Source organism: Giraffa tippelskirchi, chromosome 2 (genome assembly GCF_054371585.1).
Source record: "Giraffa tippelskirchi isolate mGirTip1 chromosome 2, T2T-mGirTip1v1.2.pri, whole genome shotgun sequence".
Lineage (NCBI taxonomy): Eukaryota > Metazoa > Chordata > Mammalia > Artiodactyla > Giraffidae > Giraffa > Giraffa tippelskirchi.
Window position 1 is genome coordinate 202,307,578 of NC_137276.1, and position 14,055 is coordinate 202,321,632.

At 36.5% G+C, this 14,055-nt stretch overlaps 1 protein-coding gene across 1 annotated transcript in view; it reads left to right on the forward strand.

Annotated features, from left to right (window-relative positions):
- The window catches only part of GBE1 (1,4-alpha-glucan branching enzyme 1), a 297,215-nt gene that overhangs the window by 103,244 nt on the left and 179,916 nt on the right, over positions 1-14,055 (forward strand). Inside the window, exon 3 of the mRNA XM_081552326.1 lies at positions 3,295-3,410. Coding sequence (XP_081408452.1) covers positions 3,295-3,410 — 116 coding nt within the window. The remainder of the gene's footprint in view (positions 1-3,294; positions 3,411-14,055) is intronic.

Genomic DNA, 14,055 nt, shown 5'->3' on the forward strand with positions numbered 1-14,055 from the left:
CATACCTAAATATACCTTAATGGTAGTAGTCCCTTCTTTCTTATCTAAGAGTTTAGTGTTGAGTTTATGAGAACAGATCCAAATCCAATGATTTTTCTACTTTTATGTTCCTGGACTTAGATATCTATATCTTGTAGAGAAAAGCTCCATTTATTAGCTATTGTTTAGAAAATCATTTTAGGGATAAACTGATTTTATTAGAAGAGAATCTTTCGTATGCCTGCAGTACAGTAGAAGTGGTTAGTTTGATCGGTGTCCATTTTTCAAATGGAAAGAAGCAATTGCATTTAATAAAAGAGGAACAGAAAGGAAAATTCAGGCTGAACAGTGATTGGAGAAGGAATCAAGGAGATAAAAGACTGGTGGTGTGGCTGAAGAGGTATTTGTGTGGGAGACAACTGTCCAGTGCAAAAACCTGCAGTTGTTTCATGCATGTATGCCCTTTGCAAACCTTCCCCTCTCGCTCCCTTATGAAACCTTTAGTATATTGTGCTTTGCTTATGATGGTTGGTAGATGGGTTTTCTTTTGGAGCATATGTGAAGGTAGTCCAGAGTTTTCATTGAAGTTTGGGGTTCATCAAGAAAAATGTACCTGTAGTAGAAGTTAACACCTGAATTTCCATGAAGAAGAGATGTGTTAATAAGCCCTTAAAATGATAGAAAAAGCACTTTTTTTACAGTGTAGGGTTAGAAATAATCAACATGTATGTTAGGAAATTGAGACACTATGAAAGGAAAATGTGATTCAGTAAAAGTAGTTTTCTTTATACAAATATTAAAACATTATCCATTTAAATAGATCTTTAAAACTCAAGTGACTGCAAGCTAAGGAACTATTTGAACTGATATTCAAAAACAAATATTCAAAACCACATTTATTTTTGCATTATTGAGTAAAGCTTTTAAGTAAATCTGCATATGAAAATTTCCCATATATTTTAAGCTTCACTTTCAAAGTAACAAGCTTATTTATAGTTGAATTTTTAGAAGATCCTGTATTATGTATTTTAGTACTCATTTTGGTGTGCTGTTACTCAATTTAACCTTTTCTGGATGAAATACGACTGTCATTCTGAACACTAATTTTCAGTTTGGCGTTGAGCAGGGCCTACATTAAACACTCAATACGTATTTAATGAATGAATGAATGAACTAATGAACTGTACCCTTTATTTTCAAATCTAACTAACCAGGAAAAGATCTGCTGCATGTCTTAAGTTTATTAATTGTCTTAAGTGATTAGCTTAAAAAGAAATTCAGTAAATGTATAAAGTGCTGTACTACCTAGATATTCATATTTCAAGCTCCTTGCCCCAGTTATGCCTGAAAGTCTTTACTGTGTGAAAGGAATGTCACGTTATAAACAGATGAAATATGTATTTGATGTTTTAGGGGCAGGAGAATATTATAGCACAGAGCTTATTGAGCTGTTTCTGAAGATAAACCACCTTTAGATATTTTCAGATTTTCTTTAGAAGGATCTGTTTAAGTGTTGTTTCTTCCCCCCATTCTACCTGTAACATTCAGATTGGCAGAGACTGAAAAACGTTTAGGCACATGTGGTGAAAGTGTTGGTGTGTAAATGAAGAAATCATGGAATAAAACAAGTTTCTTGTTGTTTTTCTTATCTCCTCAATTGAGAATCTAATTTCATAGCACTACAGTGCATGGCATCGCAGGTTTGCTTACACTTTTTTTAAACAGTGAAATATTTCAGGCATAAACAAATAGGGGGAAATGTGATAAGGATCTCAGTATATAGCACCTACCCTAAAAAATAAAACATTACAGATATTATTAAAGCTTCCTATGTACTCTTTCCTTTATTCAGTGGAAATCACAATAGAATTTGATGTCTGACATTCTCATTTTTCTTTTCGTATTTTTGCTGCACATTCTTAATTATGAGTGAACTTGAGCATCATTGTATGTTTATTGGTCACTCATATGTCCTCCCCTGAATATCTCTGTTGATTTTTGTATTGGTTTGGTTTCTTTTTCCCATTGATTCATAGATCTTCATATATTTTGGATGCTGTTTCTTGATAATATTCATTAGAAATGTAGTTTCCCAGTTGATAATTTGTCATTCTATTTATCTATGTATGAAAATAAGTGTGTAATTTTTGTAGTCAACTTTATTAGGCTTTTCCTTAAGGTTTTGTGTGTGTATATGAGTGTGCATGCTTCTGTGTCTTGTTTAAAAACACTTACAAACTCAATATTATAAATATATTTTCATGTGTTTTCTTCTAAACATTTTACAGTTTTATCTATTATATTTAAAGGATTCTTCATTCTTCAGTATATTATTAAGTAGAGATTTGTTTTTTTTCCTCATAAAGATAACCAATTATTTCAGTACCACTTATTAAGCAGTATGTCCTTTACTCATTGATTTATAGTGCCACCTCTATCACATGTTAAATTTCCATATGTTTATGGTCTTTTGTTCATTTTGGCTTTCTTTCAGCATCTTCAGTCCACCTCTCTTTTGCCTCTTATAGTTTATAGCCTTCTACCTTTCTTGCTTGAGGCATTTCTTTACATTTTAACTCAGTTCTGACACACACTTGTGGATTTAGTTAATATGATTTTAATAATTTTTCATCATTTTTTTCTACCATGACATGTATCTTAGCTAATTGCTTAGAATGCATTTCTATTTTTTCTTATTATCTGCTTTTGTCGATGGTGTTTCTTGAAAAGGGGCCCATCATCCTATTTATTGATCAAATAGAATTGAAAGTACAATGAAAAATGTGTTGTAATTTTAATTTTCAGATACAACAGACAAAGGGCTTCCCAGGTGGCACTAGTGGTAAAGAACCCACCTGCCAATGCAGGAGACATAAGAGATGTGGGCCCCATTCCTGGTTCAGGAAGATCCCCTGGAGAAGGAAATGGCAACCCACTCCAGTATCCTTGCCTCAGAAATCCCATGGACATAGCATCGCAGAGTCGGACATGACTGAAGCAACTCAGCACAAGTGTAACTTTCTTTTTCTAAATGATTAGTATTTTGTTTTGGAGAAGGAAATGACAACCCACTCCAGTATTCTTACCTGGAGAGTACTGTGGACGGAGGAGCCTGGTGGGCTGCCGTCTATGGGGTTGCACAGAGTCGGACACAATTGAAGCGACTTAGCAGCAGCAGCAGCAGTATTTTGTTTAGCACCTTAGGAAGCAATGTTTTTTAGGTAATTTGATTCTGTATAAGTAGGCAGTATATTATACTTTGATTGAAATTTATCGAATATTAGTTTTTAACTGATCTTCCGTATTGTATTTCAGATGATTGGAACCCGTTTTCATACCCATATAAAAAACTGGATTTTGGAAAATGGGAGCTGTATATCCCACCAAAGCAGAGTAGATCTGTCTTAGTACCTCATGGATCCAAACTAAAGGTATTTCCTCCCTCCTGTTTTCATTTAAACTTACTATTTTCTTTTTGTCCTGTTTGCAGAGTTTGATTTAAAATGTTAGAATGTAAACTGATGCCTGATAATTCTAGGAGAAACAGTGTAAATTTTTAAATAGAGGAAAATTTAAGAGAAGTCATCAGCAAATTGAAACATGTTAGACGGAAACTGGTTGGTTGGTAAGATAATGAACTTACTAGTTGTATTGTTATCAACTTTGGAAATCTTTTAAAAGGATGACTGAATAATTACAAAAATTCAGCCTGGGAAACAGAAAGTTTGATTTAAAAAAAATGAAACCTGTCTTCAAATCAGCCTAGCAGAGAATTTTTACCTGTGAAGACACACTTGATATAATTGATTTTGTGATGAGCCACATGAATGAGGCAATACTGTGTTGGAGACTCATGCCTTTTGGGGATATGATTTTTCTTGGTCTTTTTCTGCTCTTTGATTTCAGGGCTCTGGTTTGTCCTCTTCTCCTCTGTTAAGCCCCTTGAATTAACCTAGGAGCTGCTTGTCCTCTATTTGTCCTCTCTTTGGCTGACTATGTAGCTCTGCATTCAGGATGTACAGAGCCAACACAGTGGCCTCTCTAGTCTCCTCAAGGGTGGGTCCCAAATCTGCACTACAGATTACAGATTGGATTATATAAAAGGCTATCTAAATCCTTTAACATTTGCTTGATTTTAGCCCATTGCTCAAATAAATATATAATGTTTCCATGTCCCTTTCTTTCCCCTCCTTGGACATATAACAGCATTCATCGCATTTATCAGTAAATCCTGTAACTGACCTATATTTTTATTGGCATTTGTTATTTAACAGTATTAACCAGAGTTAAAATAAGAAATGCATGTATGTTTGTTTTATAGATTTTTCCTTCTTACAAATACTGAAATTATAGGTATACCTGAAAGTACTGAAATATTGCTACACATAATATAATTCCCAGGAGAGCATATTGTCTGGAATAAAGAGACATTTTAATATGGGATGGCAGCCAGAGTTCTTCTTAATCTGAAGTGAAAAGGAGAAAAAAGTAGTTACAGTATACAATAAGAGGGATTTAAATTTAATATATATAATTCCTTTTCCAAGTCAGTATAAGCATCACAAGAGTAGGGCCCTTTGCTCTTCTGTTTGCTAATACTGTATATTCTCAGTGCTTAGAAGAGTACCTGGCACAGAGTAGGCACTCAAAAAATATTTACTGAATGTTAAAGCCATTTGTATGCCCAGACTTTGAAGGGATAAACCAAAGGGCTTGATTTTCCTATGGTCTCTAAGGCCTGACTTTAGGAAACTGTGAAGCAAGGTGACTATTATACCATTGGTTTCATTGTTGTTTTAGGTCTTTTGGCTGTTTGTTACATTTTGTTTTTAAGAACTGAGTTTTACAATTTTTTGAAGTGTTGCAGATGTTTTTTTTCTGTTCTTATATTAGATTTTATGAGCTCTGACAGGTTACCTACTCTTTGCATTAAATGGTGAATGAATTATTATTTTTTTTGTAGTTTTTAAAACTGAAGTATAGTTGATTTATAATATTGTATTAGTTTCAAGGGGATAAAATAGTGATTCAATATTTTTGTAGATTATATTCCATTTAAAGTTATTACAAAACAATGGCTATATTTCCCTGTGCTGTACAATTTATCCTAGTTGCTTATCTGTTTTATAAGTAGCAGTTTGTATCTCTTAATCCCGTACTCTCTCTTCTCTCTCCCCACTCCCTCTTCCTTACTGGTGACTACTAGTTTGTTCTCTATATCTCTGAGTGTGTTTCTGTTTTATTATACACAATGAATGAATTAATCTTCATATGTTGTGGGGTTTTTGAACTTTTAATTTTATATTTGAGTATAGCCAGTAACAGTTTTGTGATAGTTTCAGGTGGATGGCCAAGGGCTCAGCCATACACATACATTTTTTCCCAAACTCACCTCCCACCTAGGTTGCCACAAACATTGAACAGAGTTCCATGTGCTATGCAGTAGAACCTTGTTGGTTAGTCATTTTAAATATAACAATGTGTACATGTCCATCCCAAACTCCCTGCTGTATTTAAAACGGATAACCAGCATGGTCATATGTTGTTTTTATACTTTGGAAAAAATGATTACTAGGAATGAATGATTATTAATATATACTAGTAATAATGATAGAAATTTGCTCCTCCCATCCAACTCTAGAACTTTTTATGCTTTATCCTATACTCTGAATGTTTTGTGTCCTCCTCACAAATCATATGTTAAAATGCTAATTCCTGATATGATGGCACTAGTATGTGATGATACTACAGCTTTGAGAGGTGTGTGAGTCATGAGGGTATAGCTTGTTAAATAGAATTAGTGAATTTATAACTCCAGAGAGATATCTAGCCCTTTCACCATATGAAGATATAACCAGAAGTCTGCAACCTGGAGGAAGGCCCTCACCAGACCATGCTGGCAGCTGACCTTGAACTTCCAGCTTCCAAACTGTGAGAAATCAATTTCTGCTGTTTGTAAGCCACTCAGTCTCTGGTGTTTTGTTATACCAGTCCAAATGGATAAAGGTGCTTTTGATACTATCTACGTACTATACGATGCTTTCTTTCATAAATTTATTTGACCTGGATTAAATGAAATAATCAAAGAAAAATTTTTTAGAAAGCATCTTTTCCCTTTTTAGTTGGCTTGAAAAATTTATATCTAACAGTAAATAAATATTCAGAAAATATCAAGTCACCTGTTGTGTAATCTTTCTTAATTATTATTTGCTAAGGATTTCAATGAAGATTAATTTACTAGAAATTTAGGCCCAAAGTATCACTTATAGTGTTTAGATATTTCAAATTTTGAGGAAGCATTTAGATGCTATTATAATGTCAGTATGGTGATATAATTAGTTTTTCACTTATGGGAAATGATGTATCAGCTTTTCTTTCAGGCAGTAGGGTTAAATTTTCTATAAAAAAAAAATCAACTAACATAAGGTTTTTGGCCTTGCAATCTGAAATTGTCCCTAGATAGTTTACCTTGGTAATTAAAAATCTTGTTTTAAATTGTACTTGAAATTTTATTTCAGTCCACAAGGGATTGACCTTTATAACTCACTTGTGGATGTTTCTCTTATGAATTATCCGATAACCATTCTCAAAAAAGAATATTACCTACCATTGAAATAATAACTTTGTTTTCCTTGAAAAACTCTGATCTTTTCAACTGAACAATTTGGAAGAAGATACCTCATTACTTACATTGTCGTGTAAATATCTCTTTTTCATGTTTTTAAATAAATTTACTAAAAAAAATTAAAAAAATAAAGTAACGTACTAAGGTAAATTAAACTTTCAAGGCTATAAAGATACAACAAAAGCATAGAAGATTATGTTCCTGAGGGATAATGAGACATGCTACTTGTGTCTTTAATATTTTTTCTTCTGGACACATAGACAAACTAATTTATGTGAAGGTATTTTTTGTTCATTATTTTAAAATATATACCTTTAATAAAATTATGTTAAAACAACTTTGTAAGTTGTCTTGTAGGAATTTACATAGTTATTGAGATGCTGTGTCAGGCGCTGTCCTTGACCTGAGATGCTCAGGTCGAATTGTTATATATACATAGGGTGTGTGTGTGCTTTAAAAATAAGGTGCCATTGTAGCAAAATATTAGTGAACAGTTATTTGTTCTGTAATGGTAACAGGAGAAATAACAGAAGGGCAGTGACATTCAAGCCTACTTGGTAGCATGTTTAGAAGTTGACCAGAGAGATAGAGGGAAAGGGGGTATTTTAACCTGGGCGTACTATGTGAATAAAAGTGTGTGTATCGATTGAAGTTTCAACAGGAAGTAAATGGCATATGGAAACTAGGACAATTTGAACAGTTCCTCCACCCCACCCCCTGCCCCAAATGCTGTTTTCAAAGTTCAACATACAAGGGATCCACTCTAGAGTTAAGAGCAGGGTTGGGTGAGGGAACTTAGTAAGACCCAAATTGTTACCTTGCCTAGGCCATATGGAACAGGGACCGGTTCCTAGAACCCAGAGGGAGACAGAATCAGCCATCTTGACAGGAACACCGAGTTTTGCTGAGAGACACAGTTAATTCATGGTTAACCTTGCAGGAAAGGAGCCAGAGGAATAAGGAGACAAATTCTCTCATCTCCCACACTCCTTCCTTTCTCTGACCTCTTCCTGTGGCTCAACATTGGCCCACCCAATAAGAAGCCAGATTTCTAGGGAGTATGGTACACATGGGTCAGCCTCCTGGGGCAGAGAGCTGGTGAGAAGTGGATTGAACTGACTGGTAAGATGTAGCTCAGGAGTCAGGGATCAGGAAAAACGAGAGGTCAGGATAGTAAACTCAAAAGGTGGGTTGGAGGCAAACTAAAGAATTCTTGTCTTCTGCTTGCCATTTTCTTCTTTTTAAAAAATCATTTCTATTAACATCCATATAACTAGCAATGGCAATTAGTATTGTCTTCTTTTAAATGTTCAGGATTTTTCTCTAATTTAACTTATCCCTTGCCAAATCAGTAACAAAATGGACTAGAATAGAGGTTTCTTGATACCGATCTTTAACCTTTTCAAAGGCTCGTGTATTAGTCTTCTAGAGCTACAACAACAAAAACCCATACTCTGGGCAGCTTAAACAACAGAAATTTAATTTCTCATGTTTTGGAGGCTGGAAGTTTGAGATCAGTCAGCATGGTTGAGTTCTGGTGAGGGTTCTTTTCCTCGCTTACAGACGGCTGCCTTCTTCGCATGTCTTCATATGGCACTAGTCCTGTCATCAGGCCCCCATCCTCATTACCTCATTTAAACCTAATTATGTCCCAAAAGTCCTATCTCCAGAGACCATCACATTGGGGTTAGGGCTTCAACATATGAAGGTGGAGGGGGCACAATTCAGTTCAGAACATACTGCTTTCTGAATTATATTTAGATTTTATACAGTTGATTGGTGGGAAAGGATCATGGAATCTAATACCACATTGCAATTTTCTCAGATGAGATATATGAAATTAGAGATTATTTTACATCCATATGTAATTTGGTTCTAATTATAACACTGTGAGATGAAATACTGTACATATTTATTTCATGAATGAGTACACTGAAATTTAGACAGGTTAAGTAGAATGTATTGCCTTGACTGTGAACTTCCAGATGTTCAAGGTGGTTTTAGAAAAGGCAGAGGAACCAGAGATCAAATTGCCAACATCCACTGGATCGTTGAAAAAGCCAGACAGTTCCAGAAAAACATCTATTTCTGCATTATTGACTATGCCAAAGCCTTTGACTGTATGGATCACAATAAACTGTGGAAAATTCTGAAAGAGATGGGCATACCAGATCACCTGACCTGCCTTTTGAGAAACCTGTATGCAGGTCAGGAAGCAACAGTTAGAACTGGACATGGAACAACAGACTGGTTCCAAATTGGGAAAGGAGTACGTCAAGGCTGTATATTGTCACCCTGCTTATTTAACTTATATGCAGAGTACATCATGAGAAACGCTGGGCTGGAAGAAGCACAAGCTGGAATCAAGATTGCCGGGAGAAATACCAATAACCTCAGATATGTGGATGACACCACCCTTATGGCAGAAAGTGAAGAGGAACTAAAAAGCCTCTTGATGAAAGTGAAAGAGGAGAGTGGAAAAGTTGGCTTAAAGCTCAACATTCAGAAAACTAAGATCATAGCATCTTGTCCCATCACTTCATGACCAATAGATGGGTAAACAGTGGAAACAGTGGCTGACTTCATTTTTTTTAGCTCCAATATCACTGCAGATGGTGATTGCAGCCATGAAATTAACAGACACTTACTCCTTGGAAGGAAAGTTATGACCAACCTAGATAGCATATTAAAAAGCAGAGACATTACTTTGCCCACAAAGGTCCGTCTAGTCAAGCTATGGTTTTTCCAGTGGTCATGTATGGATGTGAGGGTTGGACTGTGAAGAAAGCTGAGCCCTGAAGAATTGATGCTTTTGAACTGTGGTGTTGAAGAAGACTCTTGAGAGTCCCTTGGACTGCAAGAAGATCCAACCAGTCCATCCTAAAGGAGATCAGTCCTGGGTGTTCATTGGAAGGACTGATGTTGAAGCTGAAACTCCAATACTTTGGCCACCTGATGCAAAGAGTGGACTCATTGGAAAAGACCCTGATGCTGGGAGGGATTGGGGGCATGTGGAGAAGGGAATGACAGAGGATGAGATGGCTGGATGGCATCACCAGCTCAATGGACATGAGTTTGGGTAGACTCCGGGAGTTGGTGATGGACAGGAAGGCCTGGCGTACTGCGATTCATGGGGTCTCAAAGAGTCGGACACCGCTGAGCGACTGAACTGACTGAACTGATTGCCTTGACTTATCTAATAATCTAAGGCTTATCTAATAGCGAAGTCCATGGTCCTAACCATTGTGCTACACTGCTGGTCAGACTAAGGGTTCACAGAGAGAAAAAGGAAAAAAAGTGATACAAAGGAAGTAGTACTTGAGCCTTATCTCATGTTTAACAAATTATTTAGCAGTTTTTAAAATAGTGTTATATATTTATTTATTCATTTTTGGCTTTGCTGGGTCTTGGTTGCTATGTGGGCTTTTCTCTAGTTGCAGCAAGTGGGCTTTTCTTTGTGGTGGCTTCTCTTGTTGTGGAGCATGGGCTCTAGAGCACAGGCTCAGTATTTGTTGCATGGCCTTAGTTGCTCCATGGTATGTGGAATCATCCTGGATCAGGGATTGAACCCATGTCTCCTGCCTTGGCAGGTGGATTGTTCACCACTGAGCCACCAGGAAAGCCCAATAAATTATTTTATACCATGTTTGCTTTTGCTTTATTGTGTGGAACTGTCATCTCCATTTTTCAGGGTACTGAGTATTGAAGTCACCTTCCATGAGAATAGAAAGGAGGTGTTGATAGATAATTCATGGAAAGCGTTTGGGTTTTAGAGAATAAGAGATCAGATCGATTATGTAAAGTGAAACTAATTATTGATAGCTAGAATGAGATTGCTAGGTAGAAGGCTGTCATTGGGCAGTGATATGGCATGTTGAAAAGTTAGTACCTAAATATTTGCTTAAGATTAATCTCGTAAGCACTTTATCCTTTGGGCTTCCCTCGTGGCTCAAATTGTAAAGAATCTGCCCTCAATGTAGGAGACCCAGGTTTAATCCCTGGGTTGGGAAGATCTCCTGGAGAAGGGAATGGCAACCCCCTACAATATTCTTGCATAGAGAATTCCATGGATAGACGAGCCTGGCAGGCTACAGTCCACAAGATCGTAAAGACTTGGACACAACTGCGTGACTAACACATACACACGCACACACACACACACACACACACACACACACACTTTATCCTTTACATCTGGAATATTTTCTTGTGTCTTTTGTCTATTTCTTTCTCTCCATATTTTTTGTTCACTGTTTCAGGAAATTCTAGTATTTGGATATTGAATCATCTAGATTTTCTTATCTTTTTGTCAAGTCTCCTGTCATTTTTACTTTCTGTTCCGCTTTGAAAAAGTATCTTCCAACTGCATTATTATTATTATTTTGGCCATACCATGAGGCTTGTAGGATCTTAGTTCCCCAACCAGGAATGAAACCTGGGCTCTCAGCATTGAAAACTTGGAGTCCTAACCATTGGACCACCAGGGAATTTCCCCAACTGCATTATTTTAGTAATCACATTGCAAGCATTTCTAATAACATGCTTGTTTTCTCTACTTTTACATAGATTCTGTCATTGTTAAATGTTCAGCAATACTTTTATCTTTTTTGAAAGGGTTGTAGATGTTTTCTTTTATTTTTTCCCCCAATTTCCTTCTTGTTCCCCTACCCCCTCACTGTTTCTTTCAGATTTTCTTTTTCTTTGTTTTTTTAGCTTCTTATCTTTGGTGTTGCCGGCTGTCTTAAAATGCCTAGTTATAGAACTGTGTTTTAGAATGAGTTATTAGGAAAAAGCAATTGAAAATTCTGTTCCTGGTAAGCTTTGTTCCTGGTGATCTTTACTGCTGGGTAACCAGAAAGTGAGACAGCCTTTATATTGATGGCAAGGAGTGAAAATTTTACTCTGAAGTCATTTATTTTTTCCAGAGATGAATTTTCCAGTCTCTTATAAGGGGTGAGTGGAAGGGGTATTGATGGAGGAATGGAAACAGTGACAGACTTTATTTTTTGGGCTCCAAAATCACTGCAGATGGTGAATGCAACCATGAAATTAAAAGATGCTTGCTCCTTGGAAGAAAAGTTATGACCAACCTAGACAGCATATTAAAAAGCAGAGACATTACTTTGACAAAAAAGTCCATCTAGTCAAAGCCATGGTTTTTCCAGTAGTCATGTATAAATGTGAGAGTTGGAATATAAAGAAAGCTGAGTGCCGTAGAATTGATGCTTTTGAACTGTGGTGTTGGAGAAGACTCTTGAGAGTCCCTTGGATAGCAAGGAGATCCAACCAGTCCATCTTAAAGGAAATCAGTCCTGAATATTCATTGGAAGGACTGATGTTGAAGCTGAAACTCCAATACTTTGGCCACCCGATGCGAAGAACTGACTCATTCAAAAAGACCCTTATGCTGGGAAAGATTGAAGGCAGAAGGAGGAGGGGATGACAGAGAATGAGATGGTTAAATGGCATCACCGACTCAATGGACATGAGTTTGAGTAAGCTCTGGGAGTTCGTGATGGACAGGGAAGCCTGGCGTGCTGCAGTCCATGGGGTTGCAAAGAGTCAGACACAACTGAGTGACTGAACTGAATTGAACTGAACTGGCATCCATACATAAAGGACAGAGAAAGTGAATAAAGGTCCCAACTTTCAGTAGGACACTGAATCCCCCTATTTTCACCCATCTGATTCACCTCTGCCATCTGCTGTGCTAGTGTCTCCGGAATTGAAGCCTGCCTTTGTCGTTCAGTTGATAAGTTGTGTCTGACTCTTTGCCACCCCATAGACTGTGGCATGCTGGGATTTGTCCTTCACTATCTCCCAGAGTTTGCGTCAACTCATGCCCATTGATTTAGTGATGCCATTCAGTCATCTCATGCTCTGTTGTCCCCTTCTCCTCATGCCCTCAATCTCTCCCAGCATCGAGATCTTTTCCAATGAATTGGTATTTTTCAGAGTGAACCTCTCATCTCCTATTTGAAGGGTGAGAGGTGGCGTTTTGGAGGGATACACGTTTTTTTTGTACAGTAAGGGAGAGGCTATGTTTAAGAGCCTACAGTCCCTCTGTTTAACATTGAATCTTACCTCTCCCATAGGACCAGAAGCCTCCACATGACAAGTCCTAGGACTCCTGTGAAGCAGCTTGACTAGCTCTCTTCAGGTTCTTCCTCTGTAATACCAGATTTTATTTTTTTCCTGTCTACTTAGTTTCTTACCTCTCCAATTACTTTCCAAGTTCCAAAAATTTGTTGAGATTTCTGTTCTCTTGTCGTCTCCTTTACTGTCTTTCTCTGTTAATTTTACGTTTTATATTGTTTGCTATTATTTATTTTAACAGAAGTTTGCTAAGTTTGTTGTTTTTAATCCAGACTTCTCAAACACCCTTATTTGAATGAAAGAAGATAAAAGTACTTTTCCTGAATAGAAGAATGTTTTATAATTCTGGAGCCTCAATTGAATATTACATTCTTATCATATGCCATGATTATAAAATTTTGGTGAGATTGATTATTTCTTGCTTGTGATGTCTTTACATGTTATTTTATATGATAAAGATTTTCTTCTCCATGACCCACAAAAATCCTTTACTCACTTTGCTACCTGATTTAACTTAATCAACCTTTAAGACCCTGAAACATCTAATTTTGGGAGAACGTGTACTTAGAATTTATGCACTTTCCTTTACCACAGAACTTATATTTCTTTGTGTTTGCAAAATACAACTTGAATGTTAATGAACCTAAATAACATACTAGGAAATGGTCTTCCTTCCTTCCTCCGTAGGTGAGAATAAAGGATTTTTAATTGATTCGTTTTTCTTTTCTTTTTTTAAAGCTCCTCAGAGTGTTGATAGGAAACACAAAATAAATGTGTAAGTTTCCAAAGTAGTCTTTTAATCAATATTTAGCATAACTCTGTTTGCCTGGAGGATGGGCGAGGTAAAAAGCGGGGGTCTTTCCCTCTGTTTTGAGCTTGCTGCACATTAATTTATCAAATTTTGTTCTTTTTCTTTCTTAATATCTTAGTTAGCATATATTTAGTTTTTTCTGTACTTAACGTATTACACTGTCTTCCCTGGATGTATATGAAGAAATAAAAGACAAAATTTCTGCATATTGAATTTATTGTCCACTGGGACAAAGCTCACCATAAACAAATGAGTCGCTTGAGCATTTTGTGACTGTCAAAGGAGTAGAGGAAGAAGCTTTTTTTTTTTTAAAGAAGTTTATAACCGAAAAGTAAGAATAAGTAAATAGAATACGTGTCTTTTACTTTTTAAAACTTGTTTAGTTCCCTTCATTTTTGGCTAAATACTAATGGGGCTGAGAAAGGACCCAAGGGATTAGAGATAGATTTTTAGGAGACTGGAAAGATGGAGGCTGAATAGCTAGGGAATGATTATGGGAAGAGATGCATTCTAAGCTTGCTCTTAAAAGAGTTAATGGATTATA